General features: G+C 35.6%; 1 protein-coding gene across 1 annotated transcript in view; it reads left to right on the top strand.

The window, feature by feature from the left end:
* otogl (otogelin-like) overlaps positions 1-18,217 on the top strand; it is a 37,165-nt gene extending 18,948 nt beyond the window's left edge. The window contains exons 28-54 of the mRNA XM_026241665.1: positions 109-135; positions 231-404; positions 1,169-1,447; positions 1,740-1,857; positions 2,267-2,346; positions 2,435-3,093; positions 3,993-4,170; positions 4,929-5,071; positions 5,164-5,187; positions 5,281-5,373; positions 5,669-5,852; positions 6,298-6,515; positions 6,981-7,122; positions 7,220-7,405; positions 7,488-7,700; positions 8,565-8,669; positions 8,754-8,861; positions 9,165-9,266; positions 9,364-9,468; positions 10,271-10,311; positions 10,403-10,466; positions 10,569-10,747; positions 11,172-11,276; positions 11,402-11,521; positions 11,604-11,649; positions 16,705-16,784; positions 16,913-18,217. Coding sequence (XP_026097450.1) covers positions 109-135; positions 231-404; positions 1,169-1,447; positions 1,740-1,857; positions 2,267-2,346; positions 2,435-3,093; positions 3,993-4,170; positions 4,929-5,071; positions 5,164-5,187; positions 5,281-5,373; positions 5,669-5,852; positions 6,298-6,515; positions 6,981-7,122; positions 7,220-7,405; positions 7,488-7,700; positions 8,565-8,669; positions 8,754-8,861; positions 9,165-9,266; positions 9,364-9,468; positions 10,271-10,311; positions 10,403-10,466; positions 10,569-10,747; positions 11,172-11,276; positions 11,402-11,521; positions 11,604-11,649; positions 16,705-16,784; positions 16,913-17,113 — 3,974 coding nt within the window. The 3' untranslated portion in view covers positions 17,114-18,217. The remainder of the gene's footprint in view (positions 1-108; positions 136-230; positions 405-1,168; positions 1,448-1,739; positions 1,858-2,266; positions 2,347-2,434; positions 3,094-3,992; positions 4,171-4,928; positions 5,072-5,163; positions 5,188-5,280; positions 5,374-5,668; positions 5,853-6,297; positions 6,516-6,980; positions 7,123-7,219; positions 7,406-7,487; positions 7,701-8,564; positions 8,670-8,753; positions 8,862-9,164; positions 9,267-9,363; positions 9,469-10,270; positions 10,312-10,402; positions 10,467-10,568; positions 10,748-11,171; positions 11,277-11,401; positions 11,522-11,603; positions 11,650-16,704; positions 16,785-16,912) is intronic.
* The last annotated feature ends 575 nt before the right edge of the window (positions 18,218-18,792 follow it).

Consider the following 18,792-nt stretch of genomic DNA (forward strand, 5'->3'; position numbering starts at 1 on the left):
CATTAAAAAAGTTAAATGCACAGCTAATGCTGTTTTATGTTGCTTTTAAATCTGGTAATGTTGTAATAATGCATGCAAACTCATAATACTATGTGATTCTTTTAACAGCATATGACTGTGAATATTACAACCAAGGTAAGAATGATTTATTATGATTATTTGCATTGAATTCCTCTGTAAGCACCTAAAGATCCTGGCACTAACTCTTTTATTAATGTATGCTTGTTTAGAGTTGGGAGAGGGTCCGTTCATTCTGTCCAGCGCAGAGCAGAATGACTCTGCATGTGTGTTTGGGGCAAATGTGAGCAGTGGTGAAGTGTTTCCCCTCCTCAGGACCAACGCTCAACCCAGCACCATTTTCCACTTCATGATCACAGCTGGACTGTATAAGGACCGAGCTTCCAGTGAGCACACACTCTTCACTTCAACAGCAAAACAAATCAGTGAAAGAAATTGCAGAAGAAAGACATGCAATCAAACATGCTTAAACGCAAAATACAATGACCTGATGTTTTCATTGTGTTGCATTAAATGCTGCTCTACACTAACTCCATCTTTGTAAAAGCTTTGAATTTGGATCACTTACAACATGCATTTTAAAAAACTGCAACCCACAAACCACTTTCATCAAATTTCTGAGGAGAATAATTATAAATATGTTGATTAAATCAAGAAGGCTCTGTGATTTTCTGTCAAAATAAAAGCTCTATTATTCACATTTGAAAGCAAAGTATTAGTATATTAGTATTAAATATTAGTATTGTAATTTTACTGTTGTACTGTAAAATAAAACAATAATAATAATTTCAGTAATAATAATTCTTTGTATTTTACATTACGATAGTATTAATTGCTATAGTAATATATTTCTTAATTGATTTGTTACATTTTTATAATTGAAATAATACAATTAAAATAATATTTTGAATAATAATGATTATTAAATTTCCAATTTTGTATTTTACATTACAATAGTATTATTGCAACTGTAATATTTCTATCGATTTATTTTATTATTTATTATTTAAATAATAATCATAATAATAAATGACTGAACAAAATCGACCAGCTTCTGAAAAAAATTATACATGGTTTATCTCTACCATTTATTTTTAGTCTGAATAGTAGCATCTACTGATGTTGCATTTTTTATTTTGCACTGTTTCAGGACTTCCTGTTGTTTCACTGGAGTCTGCAGAGAGGCCCAACTACTTTCTGTGTGTTACTGGGAACCGTGGGTTGCGTTTGGAACACTGGCAGCCTGGGGAAGAGTTCAGACGGAGAGCGACCTTCATCCACCAACAGGGCCTGTGGTTACCTGGCCGATCTTCCTTTGAGTTGCACAGTCAGAAGGGTGTCTTCCTCACTCTTTCTCATACACACGCACGTGTTCAGAACTACGACCATTCATACACCTTCAAAATCAGCAGCAGTTTTGTCATTGATGGTAAGACCAGTCTCCAAATATCTGTATATCAAATCTGCTGTGCAATTATAAATGATCTTATCATCAGGCCCATATTGCCTGCACTGATTGTGGAATGGATATAAATATAGCGCAGTGAATTAAAGAGAGCAGGCACACTTTTTGGAAACGTGGAGTTCTGCTGATGCACCTCATATTACACTGAAAATACACACAAAAAAATGACTATAAAACATTGAGCTTACCAAACATCATTTGCAGCGCTTTCTCGAATGTCTCTAATGTTTATGATGGCTGTGTTCCTGCATTTTAGAGAGCAGTTTTGTGATCCCCTACCGCTTGATGTGCGAGTGGAAGTATCGTGCATGTGCCAGTCCATGTGTGAAAACATGCAACGACCCCGATGCCACACGCTGCCAGTTTTTACCTCCGTAAGATCATGTGCATATGCCAATACAATAAAACTAATTATACAAAAGGTGCCTGGTAAGGCAGGTATTATACTGTATAAGTGTGAGAATTAAGAGTTTTGCTCTGTGACATTATCCTGGCAGGTTAAAATCACTTAATAATCACTTAAAAAGCATACTTTTTACAGTAATGAAAATCTTTTTAAAAAATCATCAATGAGGATTATAAATAAAGACTAAATCAAAAATGTATTTCAATTGATAATTTAGCTAAATTAAAACATCTGGACACATTGCAGTAATTTGTTCATGTTCTTTATCGAAATCCAGTGTAAGGAGGAAAATATGACCTAGACGTATTCACCCGTACAATTTCTTCAGAAAAGGAAAAATCCAAATCTGTTGTCTTTTACTCTCTGATCTGGTTTAGAGTTGAAGGTTGTTTTCCACGGTGTCCCAAGTCTATGCTGTTGGACGAAGTGACCAGGCGGTGTGTTTACAAAGAAGACTGTACGTGTGAAACCATAATTCGCGTAACTTCTTATGCATATCTTAATCCTCTCTTTTAGCACCTGTGTTGTTTCTGATGTGCTTGCAGGTGTGATACTTTCTCCAACTCCGACTCCTTACATGTTTGTGACCCGATCAAACCGAACCACAATGGCTCCAACCTCTGCTCCTACAACCACAACAACTCCCTCCACCACAACGGCAACACCAAGCACCTCTCCGAGCACAACTGCCAGTACTACAATCATAACTACACCTTTAGAACCAGATGATTTAATTGGCAGCCCAACTACACCCACATTACCACCAACCACAGTCTCTTCAACTTTGGCTACCACCACCTCCTCTGAAACTCCCACAACACCCTCTCCATCAACCACAGAACCCCCTCTAGTCAGCACTGCCCCACCCACCACCACAGCCACGCCCACTACAGAGCTCATAACAACAGTTTTTACCACTTTATTATCTACCTCGACCACAGAGATGCCAACCACACCCGAGGCCACCACCGAACCAGAGACAACGTCTCCAACAACCACCGTTACAACCACCACTGTCATTACAACCGAGACCACAACTTCAACAATCATCACCACAGAGACAACATCTGCCTCCACAACAACCGAAGAGCCCTCAACTACCACATCAGCCTCTGAGATATTGCCTTCACCCTCCCCTTCACCTGAGACAGCAGGAATAACAACAGTGCTTCCTCCGTTCCTTCTACCCACAGGGCCTTGCACGGTAAGAGTTTGTGTGTCAGGGTTGGTCGTTCTCATAGAATATTTAAATTTGATAGTATTCAGTGATATTCATGGTCAAATATGCTTTAAACATGGAATGGAAGGATTTTTGTAATGTTCAGTTCTTTTAATGGTTTATGAATAAACAGTGAACGATAAAGAGCCATAACAAAAATATATTCAAAGGACAAGACATCTTTCATTTTCAATCATTTAAATCATTTAAAATAAAATAAAAACTCGAATAAAAAATGTATTAAAGCTTAAATATTTTAAATCAAAACATTCTAACATGCAAAACTAATGAAACTTCCAAAAGCTCATAACATATACATAATATACATAATACAAGCTCAGAACATAATATAAATATAAAATGAACAAATGAAACTGAATAAAATCTTGTAGTTGCCTGTACATCCACCTCAGACTCGTTTGACTTAAGAATCAGAGAATTGTTAAAGTATCATTTCTACTATGTCTTGAGTTTTCTAAGAAAAATATGTTTTGCTAATGATAAGTTAGAGTTGACATCTCCCATTTCCCTCCCTGACCTTGATACCTCTATGACACATTTAAATACACACTTGCTCATAAATATTCACAACTTCAAGTTTAGCCGGTTATCCACAAAGGGAGAACACTACTTCCAGTCTTAACTCTGTTCTTGAGTATTTCCTGTCCAGTTGCCAAGATGTTGATGTCCTGAGGGAAGAATCATGAGTTAAGATGTGGTGCAGTGAATAATTGATGAATCTGTCATAATATAACACAAGAACAGGCATCAGAAAAGACAACCGATCAATGTGTACTACCTGAAATCATCTTAAGGTGCCTTACATAGTTTTTGGTGGTGGAAGGGTTTATGGGCTGTCTTGTCTCTGTTTTGTATCCATACAGTCTCCATATTCAATACGTGTGGATGAGTGCAGTGAGTACATCTGCTTTAATGGACAGCTGATGCTGCATAATTCCTCTCAGCACTGCAGATACAACATCAGCCAGCCACAGTGCAACCTGCTGGGCACACCGATCCAGACCAACACAGACCCCTGCTGCCCACTGTGGCAGTGCCCATGTAAGTCATACACGCATGACCATTCAGGTTTGCTCTAGATGGGAGGTGTTTATAAAAAAAGTCAAGTCAAAATGTGTTTCTATAGCACATTTAAAAGCAACAGAGTTACACCAAAGTGCTCTACATGTGAGGTGTTCATATTTGTGGTATTTAGTAGTAGTTCTATACGATTGTATTTAATTTTTTTAGTAATTTCGTTTTATGTTTTATTTTAAGTAATTTCGTTTTTCTACAGTATATATTATTTATTTTCAACTTCATTTAGTTGCAAAGGCAACATTTCGGAGCACAATTTAAGATATTTTGGATGAAAACCGGGAGGCTTGTGTTGTGACTGTCCCATTGACCGCCTAGTAACTTACAGTACACTGTCAAGGTCCAGGAAAGCATAAAAGACATCATCAGAATAGTGTACGCATTTTGTGTTCAGCGGATATTCTCCAAAATGGCTCTACAGTGATGCAGAGAGACACAGAGGAGACTAATTGTTGAATAAAGTTGTTTTCTTTGCATACAAAAACTCTTCTTGTCGCTTCATAGCATTACGGTTGAACCACTGATGGCAGATGGACTATTCTGACGATGTCTTTCATACTTTTCTGGACCTTCTTTACCTTAATTTTTTCACCTAATATTTATATTTTATTTCAGTTAATGAAAACATTTTTTTATAGTTTTTATTAGTTAACAGTAACAACACTGATTAAGTTAAAGTGTTCATCATGTTATTGGCTTTTAATGTTTGTGTGTCCTGTCAGGTCGCTGCTCTATAATCTCTGACCTGCGTGTGATCACGTTCGATGGGAATAATGTGGCTCTTTATGATATCGGTTCTTATATTCTGGTACACCTGCCCAGGGAGAAAATAGTCGGTCACATTGAGAAATGTCCAACCAGTGAGGTAAAGCCATGCTATCACTTAACCATGAAGTAATGAACTGTCTTCTATATACGCTTTTCACATTTTATTAAATGCTTGACTTTTGCTTCCAGAGTGTGAACTACATCAGAAGACCTGTAAGTGTTAAAGTGTTATTGGCTTATTTATGTTCAAATGTTATTTACAGAATTATTATTATACAGCTCATTTGCCTCTTCTCTCCCTGTTAGACTCCCTCTGGTGGAACCTCTGGTCTGTGTTTTAAGAAGCTGAACATTACAACTCAGTCGTACAGAATAATGGTCAACCGCTTGGACCGGAAGGTAATGCTGGCAAGATTTGACCTCTTTAGTCATGAAGTCATGTTGTTCAAAACACAACAAAATGCAAAGCTCTATTTTTAGTAGTTATTATTTGAGCAGCCAGTAAATCTTATAATATTGTTTGTTTTCGAGTAAACTGAGTAAAATCCAAGATAATGGCAATTGAAATTTGTTAACCATTTGTTAATACATTCTCATTTATTTAAAAGTCAAAATTGTATTGTAAGTCCAGCATCTTGTGTCTCCACTTAATCGTGGCTCATAAAAGTGATTTCTGTTGTTTGATCTGACACAGGTTTCGGTGAATCAGATTACGGCACGGCTTCCTCTTACAAGGCAGAACCTCAATATTGATGACACCGGGACCATGTACATCATTAATACACCTGGTGGGATCAACATAAAGTGGTACCACAGCACTGGCATCATGGTCCTACAGTACACGGCTCCTGATAACACCTCCACTAGGGGGCTCTGCGGTCAGTATGTTGGACTTGCACTTTTTATACAACTGTGAAATCATGAAAACATATATGTCCCTGTTTACTTCCTTAATCATTATCTGTGATTTTATTGTGCAAAAATTATCAATGCATGTTTGTGCTAAAGAAGAAAACTGCTTTTATAATCTTTCATCAAAATGTAAACTTTTCTGCTAATGTAATCAGGTTTCATGGGTGGGGAAAAATATTTGTAAACAATAAGATAATATCCTACTTTTATCCAAATATGTCCCAACCCAGATAAAAAATGGTTTTAGGTAGGTAATATTCATTTAGTTTCATTCTGAAATATCTCACATTCTACAAGCTAAATGTGTTTTTTCATGTTTTATGTTTTAATAATTTATCAGCCTTGGGCATTTGTGGTCATGTAAGCGTGTTTGGTGTATTTTGTTACCAGCGTATTTGTTTTCTTTGTTAGGATGTTGTGACGGTAATCCAGCTGATGACCTGCGGCTGCCCAATGGTACAGTGGTCCAGGATATTGAGGACATCCCAGTATTTCTGCACGGATGGATGGTGGATACGTCAGAGGATACAGATTACTTCCGCAGAGTGGGAGACAACTGCACCACCGGCAACTGCTCCAAATGTTTCACCATGCTCAACCAGAGACCTTTCTCTAAATGTCATCACAAGGTACCACACACAAGCTTGAATACATATTCATGTGCAGGCCTCCTATTTACATCCAATGCTTTTAAAAAGCAATTAGTAAATATTATTGATCAAGCTGAAATAAATAAAATATAAATATTGCATTAAAACATTTTGAAATGTTGCATTGGCAACTGAAATAAATCTAAATAAAAGTAAATAAAAGTTTGAAGTTTAAAAAGTTAGAGGACTAAACTTACTAAAATAAAAATAAATCAAAGCAAAATAGCCCATAACAAAATTTATTAAAGCAAACCAATTAAAACAAAATATAAAGACTTATTTATTATATTTATAAATAGCATAATAGTATATAAATAGTACTAAAAAGACACAGATTTTTACTTTAATTTGATATTTTGTGTTTAATTTGTGAAAATTGATACTTGCCCTACATGTGAGTTGACCATTTTATATTTGATTATTTTTCCAAATGTTGTTTTGAAGGTTTCTCCAGAACACTTCTGTGATAAGATATGGGCTGGTGACTTACACTATAAAGAGCACGAGTGTGACTTCCTGGCTGCTTATGTGGCCATTTGTTACACGCATCAGATCTGCTTCAGCTGGAGGAAAAGCAACTTCTGCCGTGAGTGTGTTTACAGATACTGTATGGAAGCACAAAGGTTTTTACTTAAATGCTGAATTTTTCACTTTTTCATATTTGTATGTGTTTGTACACACAGCACTCAAATGTCCTCCTGGTAAAGAATATAAACCCTGTGTGAATACATGTAAGACTCGGACATGTCAAAACCGAGATTACTATGAGGAAAGCACCTGTTCTTCTATCAGAGAGGAGTGCGTTTGTAAAAGCGGTACCATCCTGCACCGAGCAGACTCTGCCTTCTGTGTCACCGAAGACCAGTGCGGTGAGAATGCCACACTATGTTGTTGCTCGTATTAAAAATAAAGTGCTGTTGTGATAATGGCCTGTTATTTCCATGTGATCAGTGTGTACAGATAACGATGGTGCTCCACGCGCCCCGGGTGAGGTGTGGAACGGCTCTCTGCGTGGCTGCTGTCTGTTCAAGTGTCTGGAGAATGGTAGTGTGGTTCCTGTGGAACCCGAGTGCAGTTATGAACCTGCTCCTCTGTGTGAGAGGGAGGGAGAGTATGCAGTCGATGTGCTGGAGGAAGGAGTCTGCTGTCCTAAGAAGATTTGTGGTAAAAAAAACACACACAAAAAACACGTGGATGGATAATTCACAAATCCATCAGAAATAGTACACCATCCTGGCTCATTTGATGTACTATTAAAAAACCAAAATGATACAATGTATGATATATATATATTATTTTTTTATCACATATATATATATATATATATATATATATGTGTGATAAAAAAAATAATACAATATGTACTAAAGTTCAAAAGTTTGGGGTCTTATTTTTTTACGAAATTAGTAATTTTACTCTTCTTGTTGTTTAAATTACTCTAAACTGACAGAGAACATTTGTGATACACAACTGTGTGTATCACAGTTTCTATACGAAAAAAAAAATGAGCAGAACTGTTTTCAACATTGATAATAATCAGAAACGTTTCTTAAGCAGCAAATCAGCATTTTAGAATGATTTCTGAAGGATCATGTGACACTGAATACTGGAGTAATGATGCTTAAAATTCAGCTTTGCATTTTAAATTTCGAAATAGAAATGACAATGGAAAACAGTTATTTTAAAATGCAGTTACTGCATTAAAAAAAATACTGTTTTTACTCTAACAAACAAAAGTCTTGGTAAGCATAAGAGACTTCTTTCAAAAACATTAAAGTTGACAAAACCTTTAATTAGATACATGCAAAATTGTATCTTTCTGCATGAACATTATTTATCTTGTTTTTTGTCTGCATTCTCATTATAAATATGTTAATGAATTTTATTAACCTGTTTTTGGTTCTTGCCTTAGATGCTGATATGGCACAAAACATAAAAAATAAATGAAACAAATCAGATCTGCACATTACAAATGTACAGTATTTCCAAGAAAATATGCATAACTAATGCTTGTGTCTTTGTGTGCAGAATGTAACCTCACCATCTGTCAGAGTGAAGTGCCCAGCTGTGAGAATGGAGATAAGCTGGTGATTGGCTACAGCGCTCTGTCCTGTTGTCCTGAATACAGATGTGGTAAGAACTCATGTAATCCTTACTCTGATTGGCTGTTTATTTGATCAGTGGACAAAGGTCAGACTTCTGATTGGTCCCTGTTAGAATGTGATCCGCTGGCATGTCAGAGTGTTCCTGCCCCGATCTGCAGAGAAGATCAATTCCTGGTGGAGGTCCGAGGGGCACAAGCTTGCTGCTACAGCTACATGTGTGGTAATAATATATTATAAATACTTGAATACTTCAGCTGATATTCTCATCTCTACGCTGACAATACATTCATTTTTGCATTCAATTATAATTAATAATAAAATATTTATCAGAAGGCAGTTTTTTTAGTATTTAATTATACTCGAACACACACACACACATACAGTATATATATATAATTGCACAAATATATACAATTATTTATAATGCTTTAAAATATATATTATAATATAAAACATGTTTACATAAAACATTCTTAAAATAATAATCTTTTGTGATTTTATTGTGGCATTGACTGTTTTGCAGTGTGCGAGTCCTGTATTGACCCTGTACCAGTGTGTCTGCCTGGAGAGATCCTGGCTGTGGATGTGAACTCCACTAATCACTGCTGTCCACAGTATAATTGTGGTAGTTAGAACAAACACACAAGCATTCACTGTCATTTTGTGTTTCTTAATGAAAGGAGAAACATGACGTGTTTAAAGGCTGTGTCTTGCTCTTTCAGTGTGTGATATGAGTCTATGTCCTGAGCCCAGTGTGAGTTGTGCTCCTGGAGCTGTACTGGTGAAGAGACCTGTGCCGGACAGCTGCTGCCCAGAGACACACTGCGGTACTGGACACATGCACACTTACCTAGATATCTAAACACTGTCTCCTTTTTGTTTTTTAGATAATCAAGATAATTATACTTGCTAAGGAAAAACCTTACGTAAACCCTCTAATTCTCCTTTTGAGATTTTAGAAAGGCGTTATTTTGTCCCTTTATGCACTTTATTATTTTTGTTGATTTAGAAAACTTCTGTGGATATTTTTTCAACAGTTCTCTTCTAAATAAAGCTATACTAAAGCATGCCCAAGCACAAAGATAGAGAAATATTACACTAAAATGTACAGTGTAAATGGCAAGATATTCTTAGTACACTACCATTCAAAATGTTGGTGTAAGATACATTTTTTTTTAAAGAAATGTATATGACTATTTAGCAAGGATGCAAAAATTTATCAAAAGTGACAGTAGAGATATTTGTAATGTTAAAAAACATTTTTATTTCAAATACATTTCTATTCATCAGATTTCTATTGTATTCATAGATGTGGTTTCAGCAAATCAGCATATTGTTTTTCTGAAGGATCATGTAGCACTGAAATAATGAGGCTGAAATTTCAGTGTTGCATAACAGGACAAAGTTGCATTTGTAAATATATTAATAACAATAATAATATGTCACTATATTTGAGAAATAAATGCAGCCTTGGTGAGCAAATTATTTTTGACATTTTACCCACCCCATACTTTTAAATGGTAGTTCCATGTAATGCCATCACTTTGCCATGGTATTGCCATATAAGTATTTTTATTTTAATATGCTAACATTTTGAATAGTTTTATTTTTAACATCTGTTGTTTTTAGAATGTCAGTGTCCCAACGTTACACTTCCTGTCTGCACTGTGGTAAGCGTTTTAAAATGTATTCTGTGAGGGAATACTGCCATAGTGAATTCTCCTGTAACCACAGTGTTATACCGTGACTTTTGTGTTAAAGGGTGAAATGAGAGTGGAGGAACCAGACCCCGGCGGCCCATGTGGATGCCCACTGTATCACTGCAGTAAGACTTGTACAAACACTAACACACTCCAAATGCCACACTATTCAGTGAAACTGAAATGCAAGTGCTTGTTTATGTGTCTCTGTGTGTATGTGTGTGTAGAGAAGGCAGAAGTGTGTCTGTTTCAGGGCGTAACGATATTGAACCCAGGCCAGTCTATGGTGCAATATTTTGAGGGGGAACTGTGTTACACCGTTCAGTGCCTCACACATAAAGACCCCAGCACCGGGTTCTACGCCATGGAGGTCACCACTGCCAACTGCTCTGAGAAGTGTGAGCCTGTAAGTCACATGACTAATGCAACTTTCAGTATATGTATTAGCAAACAAAAATGAACAATGTTGCATAATTTTCTAAATATTTATTTTGATAATGAATTTGAAAATGGATATAAGATGAAAGAAAATATGTATTTTAAACCAAATATTTCAATGTACAGTATAGTCAATCATAACAGAGGTGAAGCACCACTTTCAGCCATTTCAGAAAATTTGAATAACATTCAAGAAGTGGATTTCAGGGAAAAAACAATGCTTCAAAAGTGTTGAATATGGCCTATTTTGGACAATACCGTTTTATATTTACATGACATTATTATGCGATTTTTTGTATTGTGTTTAATGACTTTATTATTTATGTATTTGTTTTGCATTTATATTTGTAAAAGTTTTTTTAATATTTTGTTTTATATTTCTGTTACTATAGCATCAGGTTTATGTCCCGTCATCTGATCCACATGTGTGCTGTGGCTCCTGCAAAAACATCTCATGCTCGTATCCCAGTGAAAACGGGACTACAGAACTATTTATGGTAATCTGCACTCACTATCTGGTACTTTTTGACTGTAGGTCAAAACACACACAAAACCACATCATTGTTTTCATGAAATCCAACACATGCATTAACCTGATATTGTATTTTGATGTGGTTTGCAGGCAGGAAGCTCATGGGTGGCTAACTGCACACGCTTTGACTGTATGGAGACGGCGGTAGGCGCAGTAGTTCTGGCCTCTGGAGTGGTCTGTCCTCCTTTCAATGACACAGAATGTATTCAGGTCTGACTAAAATCAGTGTGTTCTTATAGCTTATCTGTACCAGTTTGTGCTGTTTTTCTAAGCTCTGTGCTTTGTGTTTCAGAATGGAGGCATAGTTCAAACGTATGTGGACGGCTGCTGTAAGACATGTAAGTAAGAGTGTCTAGGGCTGGCTTGTGCTTTCTGGGAATGCTGGGGGCTGTTTGGAACAGCATGATGGAGAAGCAGTGCTGGGCTTTACTAGCTGCTGGTTGCGTTGTGGTTAGATGCTCCCTGTTGTCCGGGCGGGGGGGGGAATGAGCGCTGCTGTACACATCTCATGGGCCTCTTTCATTCTTTTCTTTCAGTTTCAATTTCATGTGCTTTTCCTTGTTTTCAATTCTCTCTATATTACAATGAGTGTACACGCCATGATATAGGAAGAAATGTACAAAACAAAGTGCTAACAAGGTTTTGTGATGAAAACTAATGAAAGCCAGAATGCTTTATGGTCCTCCTCTCTATGCATTCTTAACTTTATCTTTGTCTTTTGTGGCTCAAGCTGGATTTTGTGCTATGGGATTGGTGTCTGTGGTTATTAAATGCCTCTTGTCAAAGCTTGGTGCTTTATGTACAGTATAAACAGGTTCAGATGAATGCAGTCAGAATCAGTATGTACAGTAATGGCTTGTTTGAGTTAACAATATAGGTTTTTCAGTGGCCCATTTTTTCAGATTTTGATCAGCTTAATGACATCTGGGTTCTGATATTTTTGTAATGTCAAGGAATTTTAAAATTGTGATATCTAAGTCTTAAAAGTAATGGAAATTGATCAAATCTAAAAACAAGTTACAGAAACATAATAAATTGAATACATTGTCATTTTCATATGAAATTCTGCTTGTGTTTAGCTCTAAATTATTTAATAGGCTTGGAACTTTAAAAATCCTTATCCAGTTGTGTTTAATAATAACTAGAAAAATCACGGGAATGAATAGGTTAAATGTTTGGGATCCATATATTTTTCACATTATTTAATTGAAATGCACTAAAACAAATATCAACCAAATATTTGAGCATTTATTGTCTTGGGTTGCATATTATAAAAGCATAATCCTAAGTAGATCAATATATTGATCTGTCACTAATAGAAACAAAAGCATTTTATAAATCTTTTTTAAATTGTATTTTCATATTTAAATCCATCTTGCCGTTTAAAATTTGGAGCCAGAAGGTCTCTTATTCTTACCAAGGGTGCATTCATTTGATTAAAACAAAAGAGTAGAACATCAATATTGTCAAATATTGTTATATTTGAGAATAACTGTTTAATAACTAATTTTAATATAATGGAAATTTAATTTATTCCTGTTATGCACATGATCCTGCTCAAGAAACATTTATTACTGTTATTAGTGTTGAAAACCATTGTACTGCTTAAAGGGTTAGTTTCACTAAATGAAAATTAGGCCATAAAATACTCGACCTCAAGGCATCCTATGTGTATATGACTTTCTTCTTTAACTTCTTTTGCACTGCAACACCCACTGAGTGGCATTAAACAGATTAAAGACCATTTGTAATATAAAGAAGAATATACATCATTAGGGGTGTAACGGTTCACAAAATTCACGGTTCGGTTCGATACGATTCACTGGTGTCACGGTTCGGTTCGGTACGGTTCAGTACGTTTTAGATACAGCAAAAAGAAAAAATTGGCAGATAAATTTCCTTGATTTTTAAAAAATGTTTTATTTATTAAAACTAACAAAGTATGTTTTTTGGTTTTTTTTTTTTACATTGAACAACGATGGAGCTATTCTTTACCCATCTTCTATGGTGTTTTCTTAGCAGCATACTTTATAAAACAAAAACAGCTCCTTATAAGAAAAAAATGAAAATGTTATATTGTTGTAGTAGTTATGAACAAATACAAAGATGTAACTTTTTATATGGAACTCTATAACTCTTTATATTGAGTGTGTTTTTACTCAATTGGTTCTCTATAGGGCTTATGTTTTTTGGAAAAAAGCAGGAATTACGGTCTGGCTGAAATGGTCTCGTGAAGGAATATTGTAGGCTAACGGGGCTCAATTACATTAAGCATGTTCTTAAAACCTGCGTTTTCCACTACAGAGTGCGCTCGCTCACTCAGTACGCGCTGAAGGTTAGTTGCAAAATGGCTAAAGGGTCTTTCACACAGGACGCGGTATGCGCTGCGCTGGACCCTGGTCTCAGCGTTACCCTTCAGATACAACGCGATTTGCACTCCAAGAGCAAAGTAGGTGGAGTTTTCAAAACTGCCCGTGCATACGTTCTATTTATAACAGTTCTTCTATCTAATAACGTGCAGGCCTGTTAATTGTATCGTACTGCTCAGGAAATTCCGACACAGTACAGTAGGCTACTACTAGTCCATTTTGATTTCCGTGCTTGTTTGGATGCCCCGATCAATTGGTAAAGTGCACCCAAACACCAGACCTGTTGGTTATTGGAGGATGTTCTATTTCTGGTCTGTTAAACGCATTGGCCACCGCGTACCGTGCATGAACTGCTCGCTCACTCACTCAGCGCGTACTGAGTGAGCGAGCGCCTGATAGAGTAGCCTAACATAAACATATAAGTTGGTGTTTTTTTTCTTCTTCGGGGGTGTCAGGGGCGTTGCCTGTTACGTTGTTTGGGTTATTGGACTACCTTGTTGAACGCATCTCATTATATTTCACAATTTTTTTTTAATTTTCCAAATATAATTAATTAGTCCAATGAACCGTTCGGTACATAATGCGTACCGCGTACCGAACCGAAAGCCTCGTACCGAACGGTTCAATACGAATACGCGTATCGTTACACCCCTATACATCATATACACCTAGGATGCCTTGAGGGTGAGTAATTTAGCTAATTTTTAATTTTTTGGGTGAACTAACCCTTTAATATCTTTGTTGAAATCAAGATGCATTTGTTTTAGGATTCCTTGATTAATAAAAAGTAAAAAAAAAAAACAGCACTTTAATCTTTTGTAACATAATGAATTGCTTTACTTTTGATCATTTAAATGCATCCCTGCTGAATAAAAGTATTAATTTCTTTAAAAATAATTACTGACCTCAAAACTTTTGAATAGTAGTTTATGTATTTTTGCATTACTTATCATCCAAGGAAAGCATATTGGAAAATGCTGCATGAATCTGGTTTTAATTACCTCTTAGATAAGAGCCAGTGGTCTTGATTACATTGGCATAGCATGCTAGAAGGACTCAGAGGTGATTTTGAGGGGAAAACTCAACATGTCTGGCATATGCTGAGAATGTGCTATATTTGCTTCCAGCAAACTGGTATGTATTCTTTGTGTAAGCAGTGGGTCTGTGCATCTTTTTACGCATGAGGGCTCTGGTTTGTGTGTTCGCGCATTGGTTTGGGTCTCTTGCGTTTGTGCTGCGTGCTGGAAGCTTTACGAGCGACTTCAACCGAAAGAGTTTGTTATGGACTTGTGAGTTTGTGAACCTGCCCCTGTGTGTTTCTCAGGTGCTGGACTTGGTTTGTTGCCTTTTTCCGTTAGTCCAGTAACACCCACTGCTAGTACTAACTGTGATACAGGTACTCACTCATCTACTGAATTCTCTTTATCTGTGTCTCATAACATTGTGTGTGTTTTGAAGAAAATATTTCGCACTTATCACTTTCCGTCTTGCCATTATTTTCTCTTAGTTCAAGTGAACTGATTGATTAAGTGTGTGAGACATTTGGCCTGTAATCAAAGTTTTATTTAATCACCCTCATGTTGTTTCAAACTCTTACACTATTTTTTTTTTTTGTCTGTGGAAAAGAAATTTAAATAATGTCTTAAATCACATGCGCCACCCTTAGTTAATTCAGATATAACCTGCCGGTTTTGCAGCAGGTTTGATGTTTATTTTTATTACCTTTTTTAAATATGAATATATGTATTTTTCTTATTAAAATAGACTAAAGTTTTTAATTTTTACAATTAAATGTAAATTTTTACGAAAAAGAAAATTCTCAATGCACTGAAATGTAATCATCATTTAATTGAATATTTAAATATTAATATTTTTTACAATTATTGTTTTGGGCGAGGGACTTGAAAGCATAATGAAGTATAATTAACTTCTATTGAAAAAAACATCACTATTGGTGTGAAATGACATGAGGGATGATTAAATAATGGAAGAATACTGACACTCATGAGCATCTGTGTAAAATTCAGACACAAACACAGACACAACTGCATTGCATACACACATCTCATCTCCCACCATCTCAGACACACAGCTGTGAAGTCTTGATTTATTTCCTGTAGAAACCCCATGATAAATCTTCAGAATCTGTCCTCCGTTTGAACCTCCAGAATCCCTGTTTCAAAATTAATGAACTTGAAATTTATAACACTCACACACTGCCCTCAAAAGAGTTAAATACCTTTCATTTTAACATTGTTATGCAAACAAAAATGACATATGGGTGAAAAGTTCAGTTCTTAATAGTGCCACTCCATCATTGTCAGACAAATGTCACCATGGTAACTAAAATGTCAATCAAGTGAAGCCCCCAAGGTGCAGCAATAATAGTCACTGAGCCTGCTGTGTTAATGTGTTTGGGTGTGTGTGTGTGTGTGTGTGTGTGTGTGTGTGTATTTGACTCATTATTTTAGCTGCATTTACAAAGAATAAACTCTACTTGGTTTAGCTGTCTAAACAGTCCAAGCATCATTGATGGATATTCTAAGCTTGTGAAAACACACTACTAAACATCAATCCGTTTTATTTTATTTTATTATTAATAATGTTATATAAAAATATCACTTACATGTTTAAGTACTGTATGAGTATGTTGTGCATGTTCCTGAACATATTGCTCATTCTTCCATATATATATAAAACAGTACGTACTGCAGCCTTTCTGAAATCAGGCCAATAAAATTACTTTTTTTTTTAAAATATGTATAATGTAATGCTAGTTAATGTAACAGCAGTAATAAGAAATAACAATAGTCAAATACAGATGGATAAAATGTTTTCAAACTTTGATTTTTTATTAAATATAATTTATTTATTTATTTATTTTTTATGTAATACATTTTTAAAACGTTTCTTCCACTCTGTCACATTCCAGAAGAAAAATGGTTTATAAATATAGTTTCATGTTGACTTATGTTTGTGTTCATTTGTAAGTCACAGTTTCTGTGTGTGTGTGTGTGTGTGTAGGCAAAGAAGATGGTAAAACCTGTAAGAGAGTCGCCATCAGGACCACCATCAGAAAAGATGACTGTAGAAGTAACGCACCTGTAAGTGTGAAAGAACTCTATGAACTATGATTCTCTATTCTGTTTGGTTTTTAGTATTATCTATAAAATACAGTACTATAGAGTGTAATTTATCTTCTGGAGAGTTTACTGTTTACTGTTCTCTTCAGGTGACTGTGTACTCATGTGATGGAAAATGTCCATCTGCCACCATCTTCAACTTTAACATTAACAGCCATGCACGTTTCTGCAAGTGCTGTCGTGAGAACGGCCTCCAAAACCGCATCATTCAGCTGTACTGCACTCGAAATGCCACTACGGTGGACTATTACTACCAGGAGCCAATGGACTGCTCGTGCCAGTGGAACTGATTCCATGCGGACTGTGTGCAGTAAAGTTAAGATCTCAGTGAGAGCACTAGCTTAACGCAGACAGGCCCCAATCCGACTGCATATACAGTACAGTATCTGTAAAACCGCAAACTACTAACACAATCACTGGATTTGTTGTGTCTTTGAGATCTATAATTTATCTGTGAGCACTTTAGGTGAATCAAACATTTATTCAAACAAGAACAACAAACTGTTTAGATTTTAGTATTAACATTTGTTGAATGATGAAATGACATGGGGACGGATATTATTAGATTCATTATTTTCCATTAACATTTGAAATACATTTCTACATTTCAAAATCTTTGCTTTTAACCAAATGCTTTATTTAAATGGCAACTTTGTGTTTTCTCTAACAACAACAAAAAAATTATATTAAATGTTTTAGTTACGGAGAAAATAAACAATCCAGTCTTAAGCCCTATTCACATCAAGAGTAATAATGATAAAGTGATATATACTGAAATTATATTCACGTCCAACCAAACACACAATTTCACTATTATGTTTTTTTATAAGCACGTTGCAGTTTTCTAAATCTCTTCAAAACAGGATAGACTCTGATTGTCTGTCAGTGCTTTTATCATTCATCATTCTGCATGTGATTCCAACAATGTTGTTTCTCTTTTCTGTTATTGTATACTTATGTTATAGTAATTTTTTTTTAAACCTTTATCATTATCGTCCTTTGTGTGAACAGGCCTTTATGTAGGCATTGATATTTAAAGAGAAATTCTACACAGTTGCTTGACAGGCACATCCATCACTAACTAGTTGTGTTGACAGTCTATGTTTAAGCCGTCTCAAAAAACATAATGCGATGAACTTGAATTTCCATACTATAGCCATAATGCCAAAAACATGATCTCTGCTGCAAATGAACTTAATTGTATAAGCCTAAATATGCTTAGCATATAGTAAACTACCTATAAACGTGCATGCTATTGTCACTGTTTTTTAAATAATAAAATAAAAATACAAAAAAAAACTATATTTTTCCATATGCACTGTGCAAATCAATCATTTAATTGATTTACCAAGCTATTTTGTAATATTCCGTTCAACTAGAAACATATTAGTATATAGCAGATACGAATCATTTAGAAAATGTAAAAGTTTTGTTTCACCTTATGGTGTGAATAATATTTAGACATTTCAATGTAAAATGACCAAACTGAATAAATAATAATTGAATGAAAAACAATTGGCATGTATCTTGTCCTCCATCAGCGGAAGTGTAGCATCTTCACCCTGATCTAATTCCAGCAGTGATTTATTAAACTAGATCAGCCCACGCATGACTGGAGTTATATCCTGCTGAGTTGTGTTTTGCTTTCAAGTCAGGTAATTAACATGGAGAAGTTCATCTCCTCCCTTGCGAACATCTGCTGAATCAGAATTTAAAGGAATGTTGTGAGTTCAATACAGTGAACTCTTGATTTCCAGAGAGAATAACATTGACTTGTTATGACTGTATTTGTACAGTGAAAGCAGCTGAGCATTGACAATGAAAGTCTGAAGCAGTGTTATAAACTCTAAAGTACACACTTCGAAAGCTGCCAAAATAGAATAAAATTTTACATTTGCCCAGTGCAAGTTCTTTTAAGGGTTGTACCTTATATACAACTTGTATTGACTCTGAAACATTCCAAACATTA

Source organism: Carassius auratus, unplaced genomic scaffold (assembly GCF_003368295.1).
Source record: "Carassius auratus strain Wakin unplaced genomic scaffold, ASM336829v1 scaf_tig00000062, whole genome shotgun sequence".
Taxonomy (NCBI): Eukaryota; Metazoa; Chordata; class Actinopteri; order Cypriniformes; family Cyprinidae; genus Carassius; species Carassius auratus.